At 38.1% G+C, this 25,667-nt stretch overlaps 1 protein-coding gene across 2 annotated transcripts in view; it reads left to right on the top strand.

Moving 5' to 3' along the window:
- The window catches only part of mctp2a (multiple C2 domains, transmembrane 2a), an 89,211-nt gene that overhangs the window by 59,780 nt on the left and 3,764 nt on the right, over positions 1-25,667 (top strand). For both annotated transcript variants that reach the window (XM_056478395.1, XM_056478396.1), the window contains 5 exons: positions 9,991-10,110; positions 13,113-13,154; positions 19,432-19,541; positions 22,434-22,543; positions 25,008-25,105. In XM_056478395.1, coding sequence (XP_056334370.1) covers positions 9,991-10,110; positions 13,113-13,154; positions 19,432-19,541; positions 22,434-22,543; positions 25,008-25,105 — 480 coding nt within the window. The remainder of the gene's footprint in view (positions 1-9,990; positions 10,111-13,112; positions 13,155-19,431; positions 19,542-22,433; positions 22,544-25,007; positions 25,106-25,667) is intronic.

Consider the following 25,667-nt stretch of genomic DNA (forward strand, 5'->3'; position numbering starts at 1 on the left):
AAGGTCAAAATTATTTTTTCTGATAGTCTACAGAACAAACCATCAATACACAATAACTTGCCTAATTACCCTAACCTGCCTAATTAACCTAGTTAAGCCTTTAAATGTCACTTTAAGCTGTAAGAAGTGTCTTAAAATATCTAGTAAAATATAATTTACTGACATCATGGAAAAGATAAAATAAATCAGTTATTAAAAATGAGTTATTAAAACTATTATGTTTAGAAATGTGTTGAGAAAAATCTTCTCTCGGTTAAACAGAAATTGGGGGAAAACATAAACAGGAGGGTTAATAATTCAGGGGGGCTAATAATTTTGACTTCAACTGTATTTTCAATAGCCCAATTTTCTGCATGTACGTAAACGTTCTTTGATCAGAATATGTATTGAAATCCAACCAAAGATAAATGATGAGAAACGTAGATGATATTTCAATAATAGTCTCACGAATTAAAAGATTTGTTGATGAATGCCCCTTTGCTAACATGTTTTTACACCCTTTTCAATTATGAAAGCCTCTGTGAATGTGCATATTGGCCAATACCAAACATAATGTTGCATATAAATGCATTATTTTGAAATATTCACACCTCGTCTCTCCCACGCCATTTACACAGTTTTGAATACCAACAGTCTTCATTATGACAACTTAACATGTCTCATTGCCATACATTTACCACAGTTGTCAAAGACACAATCATCCCCACGTATCTCCATCTCTCCTCTTTTGTCTCTCTAACGCATTGCATACGACATCGACGACTATAGCAGCCAGCGGATCCTTTGATTTGCTTTAAACGTTGTGTCGTTTTTCACAATTTTAATCAAGACACCAATGTAGGTTACTCGCATCGCCCTTTATTTCACCTTGGAAAGAAGCCAGTGAAAGAGGGAAAAAGTGTGGCAACGCTGTAAGGATCCTCTGTTCGCATTAAAGTTCCCCGGTTTCATCGGCTCTCGCAAACACACACACGCACATCCGCATTAAGCCTGCAGCCAATAGTCAGCCTTGTTAGATTCGCACAGATACGTTCATGTAATCTGGCATCCATCCACAGCCCTTCGTCTGACCCTCATAAGGCAGGCTGGCACTGCTGCCGTTGTTTGCGTCTCGCTGCTGCACAAGATAAATGCATGAGAGGGACACAAGAGAGACTCAAACTTCCCCTCATGGTTTAGTTAGTGCTCACTTGCTCTGAGAGGATACGCGCACATAATAGATTTCCCCCTGTCAAAACGCACAAATCTGAAATGTTAATGCACCAAGTAGCATATCAAAGTTAAGCGTGTAAAGTGCTTCTTAAAAAATTTGTTCAGCTGTCATTGAAGAGATCGGTTAATATCTTATTCATTTGCCTCAAATCTAAATTGCTACAAAGTCGAGCCCACTGAGACTTGTTTAGTTATTTGGTTTGGGTTTGTAATGGCTCTTGTGCATTTTTTATATGCGGTCCAATATGTCCGGCGTTATATTGCTAATTCTCTGACACCCAGTTTTGAAGTATTGATAGAGTCATGACTGCATCAGATTCAAATACCACATTTAAAGGATATGATCCCTGCTTAGTGTGTCCTTGCGTTCATCAACATGCCAAATGGATTTCTGTTGGTCTTATGAAAATCTTATAGTTAAGCTAATCTCTCATTAAACAATCTGGGTTATTTTAGCTAGTGTGTTGTTTTGTGTACATGAAGCACTGTAGGTAATATTCAGTGGGGTCCAGTAGAGTACTAAAAACATAGGAATCAAAGGCAAATGTGTAATATCAATCATTTGAATATGTTGAAGTTTGAGGTCATAATATGACATAATATGTCATGGTTACATTAATTTTTTGACAACACAATACCAACTTGAGAAGAGATAAGAAAGACGAGCTGCTGCAGCTCAAACCAAGCATCAGAATGAGGAACAAAGGTGGTTTAAGTGACTTTGAACGTGGCATGGTTGTTGGTGCCAGACGGGCTGGTATTTCAGAAACTGCTGACCTACTGGGATTTTCATACACAACCATCTCTGGGGCTTACAGAGAATGGTCTGAAAAAGAGGAAATATCCAGTTAGCGGTATTTCTGGTGGCACAAATGCCTTGTTGATGCCACAGGTCAGAGGAGAATGGCCAGACTGGTTCCAGCTGATAGAAAGGCAACAGTAACTCAAATAACCACTCTTTACGAGGTATGCAAATGAGCATCACTGAACACACAACATGTCGAACCTTGAGGCGGATGGGCTACAGCAGCAGCAGAAGACCACACCGGGTGCCACTCCTGTCAACTAAGAACAGGAAGCTAAGGCTACAATTCGCACAGGCTCACCAAAATTGGACAATAGAAGATTGGAAAAATGTTGCCTGGTTTAATGAGTCTTGATTTCTGCTGCAACATTCAGATGGTAGGGTCAGAATTTGGCATCAACAACATGAAAACACGGATCCATCCTTTCTTGTATCAACCGTTCAGGCTGGTGGTGGTGGTGAAAGGGTGTGGGGGATTTTCTTAGCACAATTTTGGCCCCATTAGTTCCAATTAAGCATTGTGTCAACACCACAGCATACCTGAGTATTGTTGCTGACAATGTCCATTCCTTTATGACCACCAAGATAAGGCACCAATGTCAAAGCACGCACCATCTTAGACTGGTTTCTTGAACATGACAATGAGTTCACTGTACAAAAAATGGCCATGTCAATATGGACCAAAATCTCTGAGGAATATTGCCAGCACCTTGTTGAATCTATGCCACAAAGGATTAAGGCAGTTCTGAAGGCAAAAGGAGCTCCAACCCGGTACTAGTAAGGTGTACCTAATAAAGTGGCCGGTAAGTGTGTATGTATGTATATATATATATATATATATATATATATATATATATATATATATATATATATATATATATATATATATATAAAATCATGAAAATAGTTTGTAGAATTGGTTGGGTCCAATACATATATTTTTTTAATCATGACATGCTTCATGAGTTCATGCAGCTCAAGTGCTGCTGCTAATGAAATAATCGGCAAACAGACAAATGCAAATTATACTGTAGGTATTTTCCTTAGTGCTCTTAAACTGTTGGACCCTCCTCTAACATATGTATATATACAGTATGTGTATACATTTTCTGACTCTGAAATTCAGATGGATGAAGGTTATTGTACTCCCACAGTGATGCGTGTTTATGTTTAGCAGTAGCCGTGAAGTGTTTTTTCCAGCCCTCCACAGCACTTGTGTTTAGTCTGTCAGTAAGTAGTCTGATTTGGTAGCCTCTCTCCACCCCTCTGCTGTTTAATCAATTTGCAGGATTGTATAAACTCTTAGTGAGGGCGTCTTTGTCCTTTTGTTGGTGCCGTGGCTCTGCTCTCCTCCTCCCTGGAGAGCGTGGGTGGTGCACTGATGCCAGCCTGGCTTCAGCTCCACCACTTATTTTATTCACACTTTTAATCGCTGAGTGCTTTATTATTAGGTATAGGAATTCCTCTGGCCAGGGGAGCATCTAGAGAGGCCGCAGAAATACATTTAGTGCAATCATATTAGCAAATCCGTCCGGTGGTTCTTAACCTGTGTTCTGGTAGTCCTCCATCACCTGGACCACTCAAATACCACTCTTACTTTGTGTCATTTAAAATGATATTTGCCTCCTTGGACACTCATTTTTTTGGTGTACACAGCAGCAGAATGTGTGCTAGATTCACCCAGAAATGAAAATTACCTCACCATTTACTCTCCCTCATGGTTTTAAACATTAATAGGGTTCTTTCAACTGTTGAACACAAAGTAAGATACTTTGAAGTATGCTGGTTGCTGGGACTTATAGATTTCTATAGTAAAAAATAAATAAAGTGGAATTCAATGTGTCCAAGCAACCAGCATTTTTAAAAATCACTTATTTGGTGTTTAATAGAAGAAAGAAACACAAAATAGTTTTGAACAAGTAAAGGGTGACAACTCTGTTGTGATTACAGAATTTTCATTTTTGGGTAAATTATCCCTTTAAATACTATGTACAGTATGCACAGTACATTAGGTGACATTCTGTAGTAATTGCTGATGACAATTTATAACAGATGTTTTTCATCTTCATTTATACTTTTGAATTGCATAATAGGATCTTCTGATTTAGAATTTTACTCAACAGTTTACTTAAGAGTTTTTTATCTGAATTTTTTTGTAAAAATTAGAACAAAAGAAAAACCCTGGGAGCTCATTACCTGCTATTTGTAAAAATGTATGTGACCAACACAGACAACACAATTGTTATTATCATTTTTTTTCCCATTTTGAGATCAAAAGTGGGTTGAGCATAAAGTATATGGTTCCCCAAAATACTGTTCTAAAGCACCAATAACGTGTTCAAAACTGTAAGTTTATAAACTGACAATTTGAATCCAAAATCTATCACACCTGCATTTTTAAAAATGAGATTGTTCTTTCTGAAAGACACAATGGACAAGGATGCAGTAGCCTTTGTGTTTGTATTGTGTGTTTTGCTTCGTTGTGAATTTGAAATAATGTTATATTAGAAGATTTTAGAATGCAGCTCAACCCAAATTCACGGCTCATTGTTACCAGCTCTAGAAAAACAAGCAACTTACTCTGACAAAACAAGCTTAATATACTCACTTTGCTCACTAAATAAGCTCAAGTAGACAATTGCACTCTGTAAATATTATCAAAAACATTGCAACCCAACATTGCCTATATTTATAAATGAGAAGAGGCCTAATGTGCATATATTAAGTTGAAAACACAGACAGAATTGAATATATATATATAAAAGAGTTTAGATGCAAAAACTCTAAATGCCGTCTGAAATTTTCGTCTGAAATGAGCATTTTTGTCAGGCTCTTGTGTGTACAGTATGTTCAATAATATCACTTTCATAGCAAAGAATAAGTCCTTTTAGTCTTTAAAGTGAAATATCTCAACATAAACAAAGGAGGCTGAAAAAAATGTTCATTTTCGATAGAAATTTCAGACTGCATTTAGAGGTTTTGCATCTGAACTCTTCATATATATAAATTATTACTGAGTCCATAATCAAATAAATATTACATATACACAATATTAAACCATTTAAAAACCTATAAAAAAGTAATCTGTATGTTCTGCATTTCAAAGTGTTATAATAATAATAATAATAATAATAATAATAATAATAATAATAATAATAATAATAATAAACTAAGTTTTTTGTAATTAAAATAGACATGCAACACACAAATTAAAATAAAACTGAATAACTTTATAGACATTTATTAAAATTCATAAGGTCCTGGTTTAAATCTTGTGCTCTATGTTGCCCTCCTCTGGAGGGCACGGCCATGTCATGCTCTAAAATCATGACCTAAAGAAGTTGACTGCTACATAGTTCTGTGGCTGTAGAAAATATGAGCAAATGCTATTAGCACTTAATGCACTTAACAAGCAGTAAAACATCAGTGCGTCTGAAAGGAACACTAGCGTGCAGCTGGATTTCTTCTTTAGTAACCAGTAAATTGACTCTAAAGTCTGTCAGGCTTTACTTTGTCCTCCCTTCCCTTTAATCACTGCACTAATAAAACACATACCACTTAGCAGAGAATTAGTCGAGTGCGTTTAGCAGTAGCACTGCAGTATTTGAGTAGCATGCTAACTCTGCTTATTAGACTTCTAACCGGACGCCGCCTTCATACTAAAATAGGAAAGACTTTTCCAGATGTTCACTGCTCTGTTTTATTAGCAGGCCTGTAAATCCAGCACACTTCCACATCCACAGTTATGGATGAAACGAAGAAATCTCTGACAGGTTTTGTTTATCCAGTCATTTAGATGCTTCATTTTAGACATTTTACTGTATTTCCACGCGCTTTTATCTTGTCCACCAAGCCTGCAAGCATTCGAGCGGAAATTTGCATTAGTGGACGATTATGAATACCTGTGACAGATTCTCTCTCTAGCCTCCCAGGCTTTAAATGAATGGTCTCCTACTGCTGACGCGCATGGGAAGACAGGGACCAGGCAATTAGACTTTAGTAGTTAATGTAGAAGCTTCTGCAGGCAGGCCAAGCAGGTTCAACATTCCTGCTGGGTTGTCGCAGGCTTTTTTCTTCATTTCTCTTTCTACCTGGACTCCTTCGGAAGGTATCACTCATGACAGCTAACCTGTTGATAAGCTCTGAGAGTTTATCTGAGGGTCAGGATGAAGGCGGGCCTCTCGGCGTGGGGTCCCAAAAGTGGAAGTGACTACAGCAGGACACCGTTCATATTCAACCTTCACCAGCAACAAACCTCTTTTCAGCTGGAATCTAATTGAATAAGGATGTAAAGAGTTTCAGCATCTCCTTCGATGGTGACAAAATTTGTAATGAATTATTAAAGAAAGACCCAGATGTGTGCACTGTTGTTGTTGTGCCTGCGGGGGTTGTTGTCCAAGTGCTCTGTGCATTAAGCACGACTCTTGCATCCCTGGTGGCTGTGTGTTTGTGTGTGTGTGTGTGCGTGCAGGCATGTGTGAAAGTGAAGCACTCATGGGAGTGGCAGTAGGTAGACTGGCCCCCAGAGCACTGTGTCTGGCCACTGGCTGATATGACAGGAACATGCTGGTACTGTACTAAAGCTAAAGTAAGGCCTGCAGGCCCTGTCTAACTTAAGTCAAACATATTGTCTCTAACAAGCCTCCGGCGTGCCGTGTAAATGCAAGCCAGTTGTTCTGTGTAGGTGTGACTGTACAAGCTCTTTGTTGTGACCTTGAAATAAAACAAGAACAACACGGTGAGATTCAGATTTACTTTGATGTTGGATAGCTGTGATGAGAATTCTCGACATTTTATATCATTGATATTTATAAAATATTTAGTTCACATTTTATTTTATCATCCCTTTTATTCATTCTGATCTACTTGGTGTAGACACCACAATTTGATTACACTGTAGGCTTAAAAGGAAAGCAAATAATGTTTAGTTGACACTTAAGTCGCTTTAAGGGCACCTATTTTAACCCTTTTACAAGATGCAAGATAAGCCTTTGGTGTCTCCAGAATGTATCTGTAAAGTTTCAGCTCAAAATACCCATCAGATAATGTATTATAGCCTCCAGAATCTGCCTATTTTGTTGTTTGAATACATTGTAGCTGTTTTTGTAGCCTGTGGCTTTAAATCTAAATGAGTTGCTGCTTCTTACTTAGCGTTCACACGTGCATGTCTGCCGTGTTACTTCAGATAAACAGCAGTCAGTGATAGGCACAGACACAGATGAAGCTGAAATAAAGTAAAAAATACCATGTAAATTTATTTCATGTATTTGGGTGGAGTTTATTGAAACTTTTTGAGCCTCACACAAAAATATTAGCATTTACTGACTATAGAGGTTAACAATTACAAAACGATTTTACTGTCTTCCAAATCACAGAGAGTTGTAACAAATATTTTAAATCCAGTTTATTTGCCAAAAAACTTTTCTGTGGACAAGTGTATAGATGTTATTGTAGAAAATGGCGCCTGTCAATCAATTTGGTGGGCAGGGACAACTGCACTCCTATATCACATTGCGGTGGACCTCAATTTAACCTCCTGTTTAAGGGTCCTATTTAACTTCAGGAAATTAAAAAAAGAGATTGTTAGGTTTATTTCATTCCAATCTGACAGTGGACACACTATACAAACAGAGAGTTCTGTCCAAACAACTTCCAAAAGTAGATTTTCATCATAGGTGCCCTTTAACTCTGTATGGTTCATCTCAGTTTGCATTTCCACTGCAGTTTTAGTATCGCTAAAGGTGGGTGGGATTACAGACATACAGTATAGTGTAGCTGTGCAGCCTGTAGTTACTGCTCTGATGTGACAATCTGATTTGCTCCATTCAGCCACTTGTTTATAATGATATGACAATCATTCATTTTTTATATTTTATGTTATTATTGTGCAGACAGACACAGTTCCTCTTGTGTGTAAATGCACATGCACAGAATATTTATGTTTTGCTAACAATATGGCTTGCTTGGAACCTTTGGAACAAACCTACATTTAGTTTACTGTGATCTAGAATAGCCAAGGTGCTACTAAAAAGTAACAGGTACCAAGTGGAAGTGAGTTGTACCAAATACAACAGATAACAACCGCTAAAACTAATAACACAGGCTCATCCTTAGAATAATCTTGACTGTCAGTGAACAGGCTATGTTCACATCCATATATATGTTTGTGTGTTACACAGATGTTGTGCATTTTTGATATATTTAATATTTAGTTATAATTTAGAAAATCCTGTACTAACCAAGATTAGGCAACATGTTTTTGTGGAGGAACATTATTGAATCCACTGTAGATGGCTTAAGCACGGTGCTGCGCTCACTGATCGTGCGTCCAGCAGCAGTGAAAGGGTGTTCAGTCGGGATGCATAGGTTTACTGATCTGGCCAATTTTGCAAGTTTTGGGTAGGATTGTTTGTTCATCTTCCACCAGCCAAGTACATCCATTTCATTTTCCATGATAGTGGTTTCAATGTAGCGAGTGACGTCATCATTTTCCCTGTCAGCTTGCTGCTTGCTGTACATTTCCCACTCCGCAAAATTCCGTCATCATTTGTTTCACCATTGCAGGGATGGGTTTTAATATTGTAACAAACGGTTTGATTACTTTCTCGCGCTAACTGAAATGCATCACATGACTGTTCATTTACTGCGCAAGCTCGAGCCCGGCCCAACCCCGTCTAAAATGATCTTCAGCTCTATTCTGAAGTGTGCATCCCATGCACACTGCACTATCCCATAATGCCCCGTGAGAGAATTCATGAATGGGAGTGAAGCGACGCAACTGACGCAGGTAGGTCACGTGACCTTGACAAAATAGCAGATGTAGTACGTCCAAATTCAACTGCAGTACCTACTGAGTAATAGGCGGTTTCGGACGCAGCCATTCAATAAAAGCAGAAAGACCGCAATGTGCATACGTCTTTCCATTTTGGCTTCCGTGGCTTCAGTGGCCGTCACCTAGCAACAGCTGTACACAAAACAGCAGCTTGATGACGCAAGCGTACCAGTGTTCAGAAGGAAAAAAGATGGTGTGAACACAAACCAGCCGAGAAGGTGGCAAGAGGGGACAATCGAACTTGGGTTCGGTCCAGACAATTGAACCAAGTGTGAAAGCACCCTTAACAGATACAATACATCTTTGATAAATTGTATAATATATTGCATGTCCATACTTTTCTTGCATTCAATCATCAGGTATTTGTTGCAGTTCAATGATGAAACTTGCTGACATAAATACCCAACCTGCTCAAGGGTAGACGTTACAGATTGGTTGAATTGTAATGTGCACGGTGCATTTTTATAATAATGTTCCCTCGAATGTACAGTCATCCCTGTGCATGTCATCCTATTATTTCTCAGGCTCATTAAGTTGCCGCTAGCTGGGTTTAAATTCAGCCGTCCAATTAGCAGCATGCTGCGCGGTGCTGTGGGTGTTGTGCACCTATTTCTCTTATGGAATTCTGACGGATTATTCATCTTATTTCTACCAGGGGTCTTGAGTGTTTGCCGTCTCCCTCAGTAGTGGATTAAGGTGAAACACTCTAGCGGCTGTGTATGTGTGTGCTATCGGTCAGGCAGCAGGAATGCAACACACTCAGGAAGTATTTGAAATGCGGTACATCAGAGCAAATGTGCAGAACCCGCTTCTGTCAGACGCTCCGTTCTGTCACATCCAAATTACACACCAGCAGCACAGTGTTAATCGATGCAAATGGCTTTTTGGAATATAAAAATCTCCTGTACCAACCAACGCCACACAGATGCTGGCTCGGACAGCTTTATGAGGTGCTAGAAGATCTTGTGGGATTTAACCATGCACTAGTTTTCTTGTTATCATGAGATTTACTTAGTCTTTTCATTTCCAACAGAACTTTTATAAATGCATATTAGAGGAAATGCATATGTGTGTGAGTGGGCAGCACTGCCAACTGTACTGTTTGTGATTCTCATCCCATTTGATGCTCTCTCTGTCTTAGATATTTCTGGTGACAGTATGGCTTTGGGAGCTGTTCATGCTGCCTCTCTTCCTCCTCCTGCTCATTGGCTGGAACTACTTCCACATCACACCAGGCATGGCCAGCTACAGTCAGGACTTGGTGAGTGCTGTGATGTCGCCCACTCAGCTGCACAGAAAATCCTCCTTTAATAAGTCTGAATCAATGCTAGTGACTCACAGGTTTAAGAAATGACAAGCATCAGTTTTAAAGCTTGCTGCTTCTATCAAAGAATGCTAAGACATGTATAGACGGTCTACATTAGGCTAAAGTATGATACGATGTACATTAGACAAAAGTATCATATAATGAAATCAGTTTTTTACAACGTAATTGTTTGCAACAACAACAAAATCTATATTGTGTATATTTTTATGAACAGTCCAGTAAATAAACTATTAACTTTAATGGCAAAGCTGAATTTTCAGCAACATAGTCTTTCCTTATCAAATGTAAAGCTTCATGAGATTATAGGAAAAGAGTGTTATACTGTATGTATAGTAAAGTTTTACTCATGCATTACTCGTGCAATGAAACGCCAACACCTAAAAAAGATTTTGGGAATTAAGTATTGAGATAATGTTTATATTAGCTTGTAATGTTTTATAAATTGATTCAGAATGCTTTTGCAATCTTCGTTTTAATAAATTGTTATTAAAGGGTCATGAAACCCCCTCTTTCGGTTCAAGTCTACCTCAGAATTAAAATAAAATGCTTCATGATGGGCGTGGAGCTCTGCAAGCAGAGGGAGGAGTGGGCATGGCCAGCAGAGCAAGGGAAAAAGAGGAGAGCAAACAACTGTCAGTTGGCTCACAAAATGAGACACAAACTGTGAGGAGAACCATGATTTTATAGTTTACAAAGTTAAAGCGCAAAGAAATAAACAGTAAGTAATTTAATGCTCTGCTATATATGTTCTTCGTAATTTCATATACACATAACCTCAATTTGTAATATCATTATGATAATGATATTTATATAAACACTAGAAATGAGGAGGACTTCTCTCCTCCTGAATCCCTGGGTCTGAATGTAGACACAGTGGATAGCAGTGCAGCAGGTCTCTTGCCCTGTCTATTTCAACCATTAGCCCTGCTGGTAATATGGAGGATTTTAAATGTGGGTGAACAGGGCAGCTCAGATAGACGATGTGTCTGAATGGTAACAAACTCAACTGATAAAAGACAAAGTCCGCCATTCTCCAATTCTCATACAGCTCTCCTGACAAAAATGGTTGCCGCAAACCAACAGCTTTGCTGTATCAGCCCTGACAACATCATGGGGGAAAACATGCAACAAACTCAGTGGATCATGGAAACCAACACATACAACCCTTTATGAACGGCTAAATACTATGTGCTGTGCGTGGACGCGATATCACAGCTTGCAGTTCTGCCTTGCCTTTGGAAAGCACGTGCTCCTATCAATACTTAAGCAGCAGGGTCTTCCCATAGGATAAGAATACTCCGCTATGAATAATGATGAGAAATCAACATGTCATCTCAGGACAGGTAGATGAGCGCTACGTCACAGATTTTGATCCCGCCCCAAAAATGGCTTTAAACCAGGAAGATGAAATTAGCTGACAAAAGCTCAAAATTATCCAGTTTTCCTCACAATTAAAGCTGACAGGTGCTAACGTTGTCTTAACTGATGCTTAACACTGTTAAAATCTCAAAAAAGGTACTAGAGGGTTTTTTTAACCTTTAAAATTAAGATTTATAAACTAAAAGTCTCAATTAAGCACACATGCAGTCAAATAATGCTGGTTTTTTTCCATTGCACAAGCATTCAGAATCAATCTGTATAACATTACAAGCTATTATAAGCATTATATTACATTACATTATATTATAATGACTCATTTATAAAATAAAATGACTAGATGGCTGGATTTCTTTATGTTATATTGTCTATTTAACTAATACAATAAAAGAAAGAAATAGATTCCAGCCAGGGCATTTCCATTGACTTGTCATTCTGTACTTGCTACATTTAAGATCTGCCTTGTTCACAAGCACAGCGATACACTGGCTGAATTTAAAGTTGGTCACACACCAAATTAGAAGCACTGCACTGTGTCATTCCACATCTTTAAAACAAGGACAGAGTATCTATACAGGTAGATGTGTGCTCAGTTACTGTGTCCTCATGACACTTGCAGTACATTTAAATGTCTTTCTGTCTCTTTTTGAGGTTGAAATGAATGCTTAGGTCTATGAAACAGACTACGTTCAGATTATAGTATTACACTATCAATGGCGCTAAAGGAACCTCATCAAATTGAATATAATTCACACCAACCTTTCACTGGAAGTTTTTCATCTGGCTTAAGAATGTTCCATTGCATATGATCAATTGACATCTCGAAATGAATTTTACTCAAAGAGCCATTGGGTGTAATTTATAGCACATTTTACAAAACACTATTTGTGTGTCTATTTACACCAATTCTAAAGACATTAATTGGTCATCCTTTCCTAATTAGATAAATGTTGTCTCTAAATTCAACATTCACAAAGGTTAAGATGTCTGAGAAGCTCCAATCACCCTCGGTCGTGAGTTTTAACAGCCGTCTCACTTGAAACGACCTTCATCTCCAATGGTTGTAAAAGCTACATTTGAGTCCTCGCTCTGAATGCGTGGTCTCTTTGTGCACCACCAGCCTGTCTCGGTGGCGTATCTGAGGCTCGGAGCCGGGCTGCGCTCTCTGCCAATGTTAAAGCCTCCATCACCTCGCGCTCACCCCTCGGCCTAGCAGAAACAGAGCGGCGCGCTCACATTCAATCGGCAGAAAGGGTCAGGGATGTCTTGATAGAGAGTGATCAAGGCACCTGAACAGCCCAGATTAAATGCCTTCCTTGCATGCGCGAGTGTGTTTATGTTGTGAAGAAATGAGATTGCTTGGTTGTGACACGGAAGGCCCCTCTCATTCACCTCCTCCTTTTGTGCGAGGTCACCCGAGAGGCAGTTGCTACGGCAACAGGGCCTCTCCCAATGGGGGTGTATACACAAGCGAAGGTTTCATTACGAGGTGTTTGTTAAGAAAATGCTCCATTGCCCATGTGCGTCTCAATCTCATCTCTTTTCTCCTTCTTTTGCAGGAGCACATGTCGGTGGCTGAGGACGAGGACGAGGATGAAAAGGTATTCCGCCGGTGTCATGCCTGCTTTTTTGATTAACCGCTGACTTTTATAGAGCCTCTCCAGGCTGTCCTTGGGGTGCTGCATAGACGGACTGTGCGCTGTACCTTTAATACTGCATTTAACTCGGGACCGCAACTTAAATGTGTTCAAAACGAGGACAGACGATTCAGCAAGCACATTTTCCCTCCAGTACTTTCACACCAGTCCTCTGGGAGTTCTCGCTCATACGACAAATGGATTTGGTTGCTTTGCTGTGGTCCTTTGAAACGCAGAAATAAGCACAGAACGGCATCATTAATTGAAGTTTGCCTTCCGCTAGGGAATAGAGAGGCATTGTAAGGATTTCGAGGCAGGCACGGCTAAATAGGGAGGCTGGACTGCAGTTGAACTTCCTCTTTTAGCATTTTATTTTTTTTATGCTTAAGATGAATCATTAGACTAATTACAAATTCGCCCAAATCTGCTTAGATCCAATTATTCATAAAATAAAAAAAAGATATAAATATTAAAAACACATCTAAGCTGGGATGGTTTCTTTGTTTGGTCGTGTGCATGGTCAAAATCTGAATGAATACATTCATAATGAGGCATGGCAGACTCGTAATCATTTAAGTCTGCGCTGTCTGGTTCAGAGAACAACGGGTTAACAGGAAGATAATGCGTTATTGCTTTCTGACTTGGATGTGCGGAAGTGTGCAGTTCTGAGCCTCCAAGCGCTGACCCTTGCGCTGTACGGCTAGGGCCTAGGATTCATATCCATAATGTGCTCAATATATTCTGCTATGATGACCGCAGGCTAGCTTCATCTGTTGAGAGGAACCCCTCTGTTAAAAACAGCTCCCTCTTCCAAATCTTATCCAAGCCAAGCAGATAATTCACGGATGAAACGCATGATATGTGTGTGCAAGCACATTAGTTGACGCCCAGCAGCTAAACAATTGTAATATATCTTGGAGGGAGAAAGAGAGAGATAAAACTACACGTGAGGCTTATAAATATGTGGATTGTGTTAAAATTAAGCTAATGCCATATTTGATGCCATATTATTTATTTTTAATATTTAATTACGAGTTTCAGAAATTAACTGCATTTTTCCAGTGACATATAATGTTTTTACACCCTTCAAGTCTTGTGTAAATTAAATATCTCCTTTCATTTATTTAATTACCCAGATGTCCGTGTTTATTTTAAGTTGTCAGTTCTAATTTAAGGTGGCTTGTTTCAAAGTCCTGTAAATTATTTTTTTTCACTTCGACTCCAGTATCATGCAGGCAGATCAAACAGTGTAGCGTTACACTTTGTATCAAAGTCATCGCTGCTAATGTTTTGGGGTTGGAGAATGATCGGTGTTAAATTTGATCACTTCAAAGGCCCCGTTTTTTCCGACTCTCTGGTTAACATGGGGATAAAGGCGGTCCCCTCTGAGGGGGTTACGATTACCACCCGTTTTTCTGTGTTTTCCCCTGGAGGAAGAGAATATGTAAACCTGCAGTTGAGCGGCACGGATTCGATGGAATTGAAGCTAAAGAAAGCTGATAGGAGAGGCTGCGATACTGCAGAAATAATACACAACAGATCCTATGAGCTCAAATTTGTCCTGAGGGGAAAGAGAGAAATTTACAAATCACATACCATAATGCAACTTTCCTTCGGCTTTCTGTATCAATTGTGTTAAGCACACAGACGCTGGTTTAATTGTATCTGAAAACAAGATGAAAAAAGGAAAACAACCCCAGGGATGTGTGTCCGAAATGATCTGGAGGCCCTGTTCGGGCACAGGGTCACCTAAAAGTATCATGCTTTGGCTAGACAGGCAAAGATCTGACCCTCTGCTTGCACAAAACCCTAGGGTATCATTGGTGGTCTACAAATTCACAAGCCCCCTTTCCATCAACATATCACCTTCAGCACATGGCAACAAGGACATAGTGTTTATGTCGCGAACATTGTGTATTCCAGAGTGCACAATCCTGTGACATATCCATTTGGGAACACAGTGCTTGTTTGTACTGCGTTTGTCTGCTATAACGAACCCATTTGCAACACATTTTGCCAATAACACAGGTGTTTTATTTAGGTGCTTTCCTCTGGTTATTCCGTTGTGGAATAAGTGAGTTGCGAATATTTGCACCAGCTTTGAATGAATATTCAAATTTGACGCCATTTACCCAATTAAAGGAATGTTAAATGAACCCTGCCTTGCAGTATTTTGATTGTGCTGCGTATCCCCGTGAAACAGCATTTTCTGTTTGCCTTAGTGCAATCTGTTCCCTATTAAGCGAACATAAAAGTTATTTGACAATTTCATCTGAATTGAGAATATGATCTGACACAGGTTTTTTAATCAGTAGACGTGTTGCCAAAATTAGTTGTAGGGATGTTTGACTAAACTGGGGTTCAGGGAGAAGAATCAGAATAGTTCTCATAGGCATTCCAAAGCAAATCTGGAACAAGTTTCATCTTAGATGACCCAAACCATGGACACTTTTGGACACTTACAACTGTTGTTTAGTAACAAAATATGGACATTAGTCACATCTGTAACATGAAATAAAAAGAATTTTAAAGGATTTTTTAAATTTTAGACATTTTATATATTTTGTAATATATGTAATATAGACCATATTGAATGATGTGAACAAAAACAATGGCCCTAATGTATTTCCAGTTTTACATTTTGAATTTCTATAGCTTCTAAGAATCCAAAAAGAGTCACATATTGATAAATAATACGACAGCGTTTTAAACATTAATTTATGACTGAATGCCTCTTGTTACAGTTATGAAACAAGCAGGAAATGTTCATGGGGCAATGACATGACCACACTGAAATGGTCTATTGAAATTAAATAAAGTTAAACCAATAAACTATAGAAATTAGCAAATATATATATTTAAAAAAAGATTATTATTTTTTTTTATTCATTGATTTTCTTTTTTACACAATTTACACTACCAGTGACTAGTGGCTGTTCCCACACTGTAGTTGCTTCATGTAATGTTTATGGTCATATTCACTAACAGCGAATGCTCTACTGATTCTCGTATTGGCTGCTGTTTGCCAAAGTTGCTGCTCTTATGCATAAAGTTGAAGGATTCTCAACATCATTGCATCACTGGGCATGCCCACATTTGTTCATCGACAGTCACTGCCGTTCATGTAGCCTAAGATTGCCAGAAGTTGCTAGCACAATGTTGAGTATGTTTACATGGACACCAATAATCAGTTTTTAATACGATTAAGACAATACTCTGATTAAGACTCTACTATGTAAACAATGATTTTTGATTACCTTATTCCGACTAAAGTCATAATCAAGTTAAACAGAAATGAATTAAGACACTAGGGGTGTCAAAATTAATAGTTTTTTCGGTGCACCGCGATGCAGACGTGGACAATTCGGTATGGGTTCAGTAATAATCATAACCGGTTATTATGTACTGACGTCATTTATCTTATATGCGCTCTGTCGGGAGGGAGATGAGCACGGGTATTTACAACACTACAGGCGCCAACTACTTAAAACTTTCACTGCCTGTGTTTTCTGGAAAGTCTTTCACTGGCACTTACAGCAGAAGCCCCTATTTCTCTGTGATTTAGGGAATGAAAGTACTCCATTTCTCTCTCTCTCTGGCCCATTTTACCTGCTGGCGTGACTCTTCCTCCCCTCTCTTTTTCTCTCGGCTGTATGCATTCCCGCATCTGTACCTGTGCATTGTCGTGGGACCCGACCAGATTTCATGGGGCCTGGGAATAAATTTCCGAATAAAGCGCGGCAGCGGTCGGTAACTCTGTTGTAATTTTAACAGGAGTGGGCGGTCTCACAATATCGCTCCCGAGCAAGCAAGTGTGTGTGTGTTTATATGGATAGCTTGGTTTAGCCAACCCCCAAAATACAACACTGTGTATGGAAAGCATCGTCAATGCACGGTGATGCACTGAAATATCGAATTGAACCGAATCGATGGCATGATCATCGTAATCAAACTGAACCGAACCGTGAGACCAGTAAAGTTTCACACCTCTATAAGACGCGTAGAGTACACAATTTTAGTTGTACATGCAGTGCAGACATGTAAACACCTTGATCAAACTTACTGTCGTCATGTAGGACTTTTCGCCGCTTTTTGCAACAGGATATTCCATACACACATGGCTGTTTGACATTCTCTGCACCTATCAAGTCAGTAAAGGACCACAGACCCCTGCATCGTAAAATGTGGAGGTTTTTTCTTTCCAGACGGTGTGCAGTTTCAAATTCCATTAAAACAACACTCTTCCAGCAGTCACCTCATACTCGCATCCAATACCTCAGTTTGTCACACGGGCATGAATGAAATGTTCCTGAATGAAAGTGAAACTGCCGAACTGCAGTCAAAGTTGAAAAATTAAAAATGTAACATCTGAAATTACATGAAACATGGATAGTGTGGTGATGCAAAGACCGTAATTGAACTATGGGCTAAAACACTTAAAACAGGATCATAAAAGGAACACTCAAAAAGCAACTCAAGTAAACACCTTAATCATATTATTGTCTTATTCAGATTCAGGCAAATAATTTGATCACTGGTGTCCATGTAAACGTAGTCATTGATGTGAATGGTCACTATCGCTGCGTGTCACTGGTAGTGTGAATAAGGCTTTACTTTCTTGGCTGTGTTGCATCTGGCATGGACAGACAAGTACAAAAATCACTGTCATTTTATCAATTTGCCTATGAACACAGTGGTAGTTTTAAATGGGCAGTAGCTACAGTCATCGGCTGTTTCACATTTCACACTAGATCTTATACAATTAGACTTAACTTTACCAATCTCCCAAGCCTAGAAAACTGCTTAAAGTGACATTTTAATCCATTTCTTCAGAATAAATTCAACTTCCCATTATATAATACGTGACTTAAGTGTTAGCATATTTTCAGGGAGCACTGCGAGTTCATTTGTCTTGCGGTTGGTGGAGAATCTCGCCGTTTATTAAGCAAAGAAACACTTTAGACATTTGAGCCCATATCAAACACAGTTGATACACCGAAAGAATAAATCTTCTTCTGCACTTTATCCTCCTTTGACACTTCCCTCACAAAGCCGGGATTTGAAAGGACTCATAACAGGAGGCATGTTGATTCTCTCTTGATTGATATCCTAGTTTCTATGTTAGGACATGCTGTGTGCCGCTGGAGTAGACGGGGCTGTGCTGAGTGGAAGCATGACTGGCTTCCTATGGTTTCCTGTGTCTGGGGCCGAATGGAGAGTGACAGTAGGGAGTCTGGGCTGAGCTTTCCCAGGGGCCGTCGCTCCGGGTCCGCCGTCTTACGCAAACATATACAGTGCTCCATCACACGTTTGTCTTTCTCAGCACCCCCTCGTACTCTCAGTCATTACTCCTGTCATTATTATTTCCTGCGTTTGATGTTTCTCTCTTTCTTCTCATCCCCCTTTTGGAGAACTATACTCATGGGCTCTTATGCTGGAGGAATCTCTGATGTGATCATGTTGCTTTGGACGTTAGATTACCCTAGCAATCTTCTTTAAGTAAAATGGAATAGAATTTCTCTCTTTTTTCCCCCATTGAAAGTCCATTTAGCCCATGTCTCTGAATTACAGCGCAACCCAATACTGTGTGATGCATCAAATACAAAAAGACAATGGGATTTCCCATCCCTCTTACAAGAAGTAAAAACATTGCTTTGTATAACCGGATTACGCACAGACATGGCAATCTTTCTCCCATGAGCTGGGATTCAGAAAACGCTAAATCCAATGAATTCAACCCTGCACTCAATCTTGCCATAAGGTGGGCAACTCTTAGCTTCTGTACGCCAAGAACTGGTACTCGAAAAAGCTCGCACACCCAGGAAACAAGCCAAGACTTGCCCGGCGGAGACTTGCGGATTAGACGACCTCGAGAGTTGGCGTCTTATGCCGTCTGTGTTCTCCAACTCCCAAGTTCCTCTCTCTCTCTTTCTCTCTCTGTATGCTTTTCTGATTGCCATTTTTACATCTTTTTCCCTCCTCCGCTTAATCTTTGATTGTGATGCACCTTTATTGTTTGTGCCTGACGAATGCTGAAATACTCCCAGATCGGTGACAGCTCTGGAGGAGAGGCTGACACATTTTCACGTCTGAGGAGATGTTACAGAAGCTCATTACAGGCCATTGACTAGATGAAATACTGGTGATGGCACTCTGGAAATAAACTGCTCTTTCTTTGTCGGCTTCTAGCAGCTGACTTCCCTCATCAGTCTCTGTCTTTTTTCCCCCACTTTCTCTCTAGGAATCAGAGAAAAGAGGACTGATGGAAAAAATCCACATGGTTCAAGAAATTGTGCTTACAGTTCAGAGCACTTTAGATGAAGTGGCTTGCATTGGGGAAAGAGTGAAAAAGTAAGAATTGAGCATTATATTCCTCTTCTGAAGTGTGCGTATGCAATTGTGCTCTGAAGTTTAAATATAGTGTACTGTACGTATGTAGAGACTTTTGTTAAATAGCTTCATCATTAGAAAAAGTAATCCTAAGGTTCTCTCTAATTAAAGACAAAGACTTATATGTTCTACCCAGGGGCAGACTTAACCAATAAGCAAGGTAAGCAGCCGCTTAGGGCACTCTGGGATTTACGGAGCACCCATCAATGCCAAGAAGCCTAATCATATAGCTCTTTTATAAATTTTCTAACATATGTTGTCAAATCTGTCTATAACCATTAAGATTTTAATGTTATTACTTCTTTTCAAAACCGGGGCCCCTATAAATAGTGAAACTTTCTTTTTTTTCTGTACTGCACATGCAAATATTAAAATCTAATCACAAATATGGCTAATTAACTGTACATAGTCATAGTTTTGAACTTATTGTTTATTATTTGTGAATTTATTGTATTTAATTTTACATTAAGAAGATAAAGGTTTTACTTAAAATATATATTTTACATGCAGTTAGTTTAGTTACAAAAAAAATAGAGAATGCTTTGAGTTTCAATGCTAGGAATACCTGGGGTCCGTTCTTTGCACCTCGCTAAAATGATCTAAGATGATTTGGCAGATCCTGGATCTTTGAATCTTGATAACTGATCTCTGGCTTATTTAATTCTTCAAACAAGTTTGTAAATCAGATTAAAATATCTGGATGAACTGATCTGAGATCGTTACGTGTGTTGTGAAGGAGAGATCTATCGATCCACAAAATCGATACGGCTGATGGCAGAGCAGCGTAATAACATCATCTAATTAATATTCAATTATCCATGTAAGCAAAATTGCATAATATTCATACTAAACGGTTTGTTAAATATGATGATACACAATAACTTTACATCTTGTGGGCTGCAGGCTTTACACTTTCATATGTCAAGAGTATTTATCAATTTATTTAGTTTTACATTTAGAGTGGATTTTCTTTATTATAGTAGCCCAGGCCTATTCAATTTCTTAATCAGCGTAAGGAATAAATGGCTTTTAAATTAACTTTGCATAAAAAAACATTGTTTTATAAAAAACATATAAATTATTATTACTTTAAAAAAAAGTTGAATATTGTGAATGTCTAGTATCCAGCCTGATGGAAACATAGGTATTTTACGTTTTGTCAGTTTAGTGACTAATTTGTACGAATTCATATGAGTACAGTCGTGCGAAATTGTACGATTTTAAAAAGGAGGCGTGGCACCTAACCCCACCGTCATTGGGGGATGAGCAAATCGTACGAAAATGTACGAATTAGATCTTACAAATTCATACGAATTAGCCACTAAATCAAAAAGTTACGAATTGCTGTGAGATTGTGTTGCTAGTATCATACACAAATTGTACTAAAGCTGGTACCTTAAAATAGTATGTGTTTGTATCTAAAAAGTCCATATTAATAAATGTTTTCTTTGAACCCGTTAAGGAGAACCACACTGTGACCGTCTTTGTACTTTTATTTATATGTTTTATAACTACATTTATTTTTTCAAGTGTATAAAATTACAACGGTTAGAAAATATCAGAATTCGGTACACACTTTCAGTATACCCTTTGCTTGAAAAGACCCGATCTAATCCTGTTTATATGGAATAAACCTGCTCTCGAGCTTGGGAGCAGGTTTATTTCATATAAACAAGATTAGATTGGGCCATTTCAAGCAAAGTTAATACTAAAAGTATGTACCGAATGCTGATATTTTATCACAGTAGTAACCTATAGGTTCAATACAGGTTTACAAGGAGTAAAATAGTTTTTTAAAAATAATATATACATTTATCATTTATAATAATTAGTAATATTTAATACTAATTAATTAATAATATTTATGTTTTTATACTTCTAAGTTTTAAAAATTATATATAAACAAAAATCTAATGCAATCTGCATTCCGAAAAGGGACAAAATGAGGTGGTCCCCATGGGGATCAAAGAGAACGTTTATTAATATTGACTTTTTAGATACAAACGCATACTATTTTAAGGTGCAACAACACTCAGTTTTGAAGAACGAATCAATCAAATTGTTAATAACCAAATCAAGCTAACTGAGTAATCCATGTACAAAGAACAGACCCCTGGAATTGCTTGGGGCCCTTAAATCACTAAGTCCGCCCCTGGTTATACCTAATGTTATGTGGATAATAAAATCAGAATATTATAAAATTTGAATTTAGTGATAACTTAGTGCTGGTATACCAAAAGACCAACCTTTTTTTTTTTTAAATCGTATGATTTCTGTAAGGATATATCCTAGATTACAGCAATTTCAAAAAACCTTACACATTTTGGTGATTCATTTACACATTTAACAAACTTAAATAGGTTTTATGTGCAAGATTAAAAAAAAAATAAAAAAAGTGTCATCTAGTGTCTCTTCACAAAGCAACAGTTCCAAATAGTGGCATGACTTGCGTAATAGATGGCAATGTTTTTCATAGAAACATCTTCAAAAACACAAACAAAAATGCTTTTAGTGCATTGTTGTTGCATAAACATACTGTACCTACAATTCTCAAATCTTGTATTTTTGCACCTCCTACTGATTCTGTGATTATTCATGCATTTTTAAAAGAAATATTAATAATGGGATTATTTTTTTTAAATCCATCACTGTGCAATCACTCATGCATATCACTTTAATCTCCTATTTTTGTTACGGCTTTATTCTAATCATCTTAAAATGTTGTCACTTCCATTTATTCTTGTTTTACAAACCCGTATATACGTTCATAAATAAATGTTATATATGAATAAGTCAAATCTAACATACATGAATGTATAATTTACGCATGCAAATGAATGTCTCCATCGACAGCACGTTCAACTGGTCAGTCCCGTTCTTGTCATTGTTGGCCTGCCTGGTTCTGCTTGTGGCGACTGTCGGCTTGTACTACATCCCGCTGCGCTACATAGTTTTACTGTGGGGTAAGTAAGTGAGGCACCATGTGTAGCCCTTTCACCCAATGCTGCGTGACACTCCAGTGCTGCTGTTAAGCTGTCTCCACTTTCCTTTAAATGGAAGTCATGCCGAGGTGTTTTAGAAAGAGTCACACTTTACTGTCTCTGAGCTTTGAGCTCCAACTCCTTTACTGACGCCTGACGAAAGCCATTTAAAAAGTGATCCATTTCCATAACTCTACCTGTGACAGCTGATCAGAATCATGAACATAATCCTCTGCTGGTTAGGCAGAGCAGCTGCACCGCTGCTGACTGAGGCGCTGCAATATTGTCAAACTTTGATGAATGGTCAGTAGAGAGAAGGCATTATTCTGTCATGTTAATACCTTTATTGTCAATTATTGCTTTCATAGAAACTGTTTAATGACTGCTTTTAAAGTGTTTAACAAAACAAAAATCACATATTACTATAAATGTTTTTTCCAAACAAATAGTGTATATACAGTATGTGGCCATCCAAAATGCTATTCATCACCAAATATACAGCCCTTTGTTCTCAGTTTCTAATAATCATTTTACACGACATACTGAAAAACATCGTGTTTGGGCATTTATAAATTGAACACTTACTATTAAATCACTATACTGTACTTTTTAAAAATAATTGAAAGAAATGAATAAGGTAGTGGGTGATTTAAACGGGACGGATTACATTAAATGATTAATAAAATATGATTGGCATATTGTCTGCATAAAGTTTCTGCTAGGGCTGGGCAATATTGCAAAAAAAATTTAATATATAAATATAAATATATATATATATAAATATAAATATAAATATATATATAAATATAAATATAAAAATATAAAAAAAAAAAAATATATATATATATATATATATATATATATATATATATATATATATATATATATATATATATATATATATATATATCATGTTTCATATCATTCGGTATTAATAATTATTGTATTTTTTAACCACCTTATTTTTATTTACCAACATTACAATATTACAAAACTAGGCAAATAATTTTAATAATCAAAAACCAAAAACTTAAACAAAATATCTCTTTATCATACAATAAACTTAAGTGTTAAAATGACTCTTTAGCTTTATAAATAAAATGTTACAAAGTGTGTGCAAAGGTAAAGCGTAAATTCAATCAAACAATCAAAGCAAAATTTATGGTGTGAATTACAATGATACAGTAATCCTCAAACTCTGTAAACAAAATCAATTATAAAGAAATCTAAGCTTTCAAATATAGGAACCAGCTTTCAAAACTTCATATACATATTGCAACATTACAAATTGTGAAGTTTGATGACTACATTACCACTATGCTAAAAAAAATCTTTCCGATGGGGTGCTAGTGGCTGGGATGCACAAGAAAAGAAACCAAAAAGCCACTCTGGCGACATCCTTTTTTATTTACAATGTCTTCACTACTGCTATATGGCACTCATTTTCGCATGTGTTGATAGTCTGACCTAAAGTGACAAGCGCGACAGCGTGAATTCCCTCACCATTTTCAATGCGTTTTGCACTCGCTCTCACCTGGCGTCTCTCGTAACTAGGCGACCATCAACCGTGGACAAATGGACAAACCATTGCTGCAGCTCCAATACAAGTATATGGAGAAGAGTAAAAAGCGCTGCAGTGTTTGGATGCGCTGTATTTTGAGGTAATTAGTCTACCATTGTTACTGAAATGTGTCCATTCCATACAAAGTGAGAAGCAGATTGGTTAGTTCTACTTACATGAATCTGAAATGAATTTCAGATGTTTTCAACTAGGTTCGCCTGGAAAATGTGTTTGCACAACATGTGCGCATCGCTCCTATATGCGCGTTGTGCAAGTTGCACACCTTGAAAATGACAAACTTAAAACTTATTGATGTTGCTTCCAAGGCATGCGCTCAGCAGCCACATTTGAATAAAACTATATCGCTTCATACTGAAACTTCATACCGAATATATATATATATACACACACACACATACATACACATAATTTCAATGGGATTTTTTTTTTTTTTACCAATTGAAATTGACAGTGGTGTCCGGTCAATAAATACTGACACCGATTTTATCGCCCAGCCCTAGTTTGTAGATTTAAAAGTGTGAGGCCTGTAAAAAACGAGAAAAAAAAATGTATTACCATTTTCTGTTTTAGTATATGTAAGAATGTAAAATGACAATAGAACATTCTGTTAAAGGGTAACTCTCGTTTTTGATAAGTTAAATGTGTGCTTAATGGATCTGTATTACGCAGAACTACTGTACAACTCAAATACAGAAGTCATGTGAACCTTACTGACCATAAACTTTAGACAACATCTAATTTATTGATGTGCATTTCTAATCATAGACCAGATTGTGTCAAATATTTGTCTAGGATTGTTTTGTCAATAAAAGCCTGCAGGTGCAGCAGATAACTTTATTTATTAATGCACGCTTGTTTTCACAGGTGTTAACAAATTTACCAAGAAGCTTTTCAACCCATATGCCATTGACAATAATGAAATGCTGGATTTCCTCAAGAGGGTGCCTTCTGATGTTCAAAAGGTAAGGGGTCCAGTTTTACATTTAGAGAGAGAAAGAGGGAGAGGGAGGGAGGGACGGAGACAAGGAAGGAATTCCCTGAAGATGTCTGCATTATTTGCTCTAACAGAATTCCCAAGTGTTAGCCAGGATATTTCCTCTGGCTGTGTTTGATTATTAATGGACTCGCGCCTTTAAAGGCGGCCCCCGGCCCAATTATTTCCCAGCATGTCTTGATGGAGTCACCCGGCTGCCTGGATGGGGTCTGCTCTGATCTCTCCTCGGCCGTAACGCTTCAGCCTTGTCCCTGATTATCAGTTTTGTCGGCCTGTGATAAAAGAAGGGTGCTGTCGAGGGTTCAGGGATTGGCTAAGGGGTCGGTGTCTGCACACTGGCAGTGCGGCGGCCCCCGTCACATCAGGTTGGAGGACTCGATTAATGAAGTGTTGAGCCAACGCCATCCTGCTGGGCACCATATGTGATGAAACATTATCCATGGCTGATATGTCATTCGGGGTTACATCATAAGCCTGTGGATGGGGAGACAAGCACTGAGAGTATCGCTCCGTATTTCGGACCCTGAGTG

The sequence above is a fragment of the Danio aesculapii genome, chromosome 18, assembly GCF_903798145.1.
Source record: "Danio aesculapii chromosome 18, fDanAes4.1, whole genome shotgun sequence".
Classification (NCBI taxonomy): domain Eukaryota; kingdom Metazoa; phylum Chordata; class Actinopteri; order Cypriniformes; family Danionidae; genus Danio; species Danio aesculapii.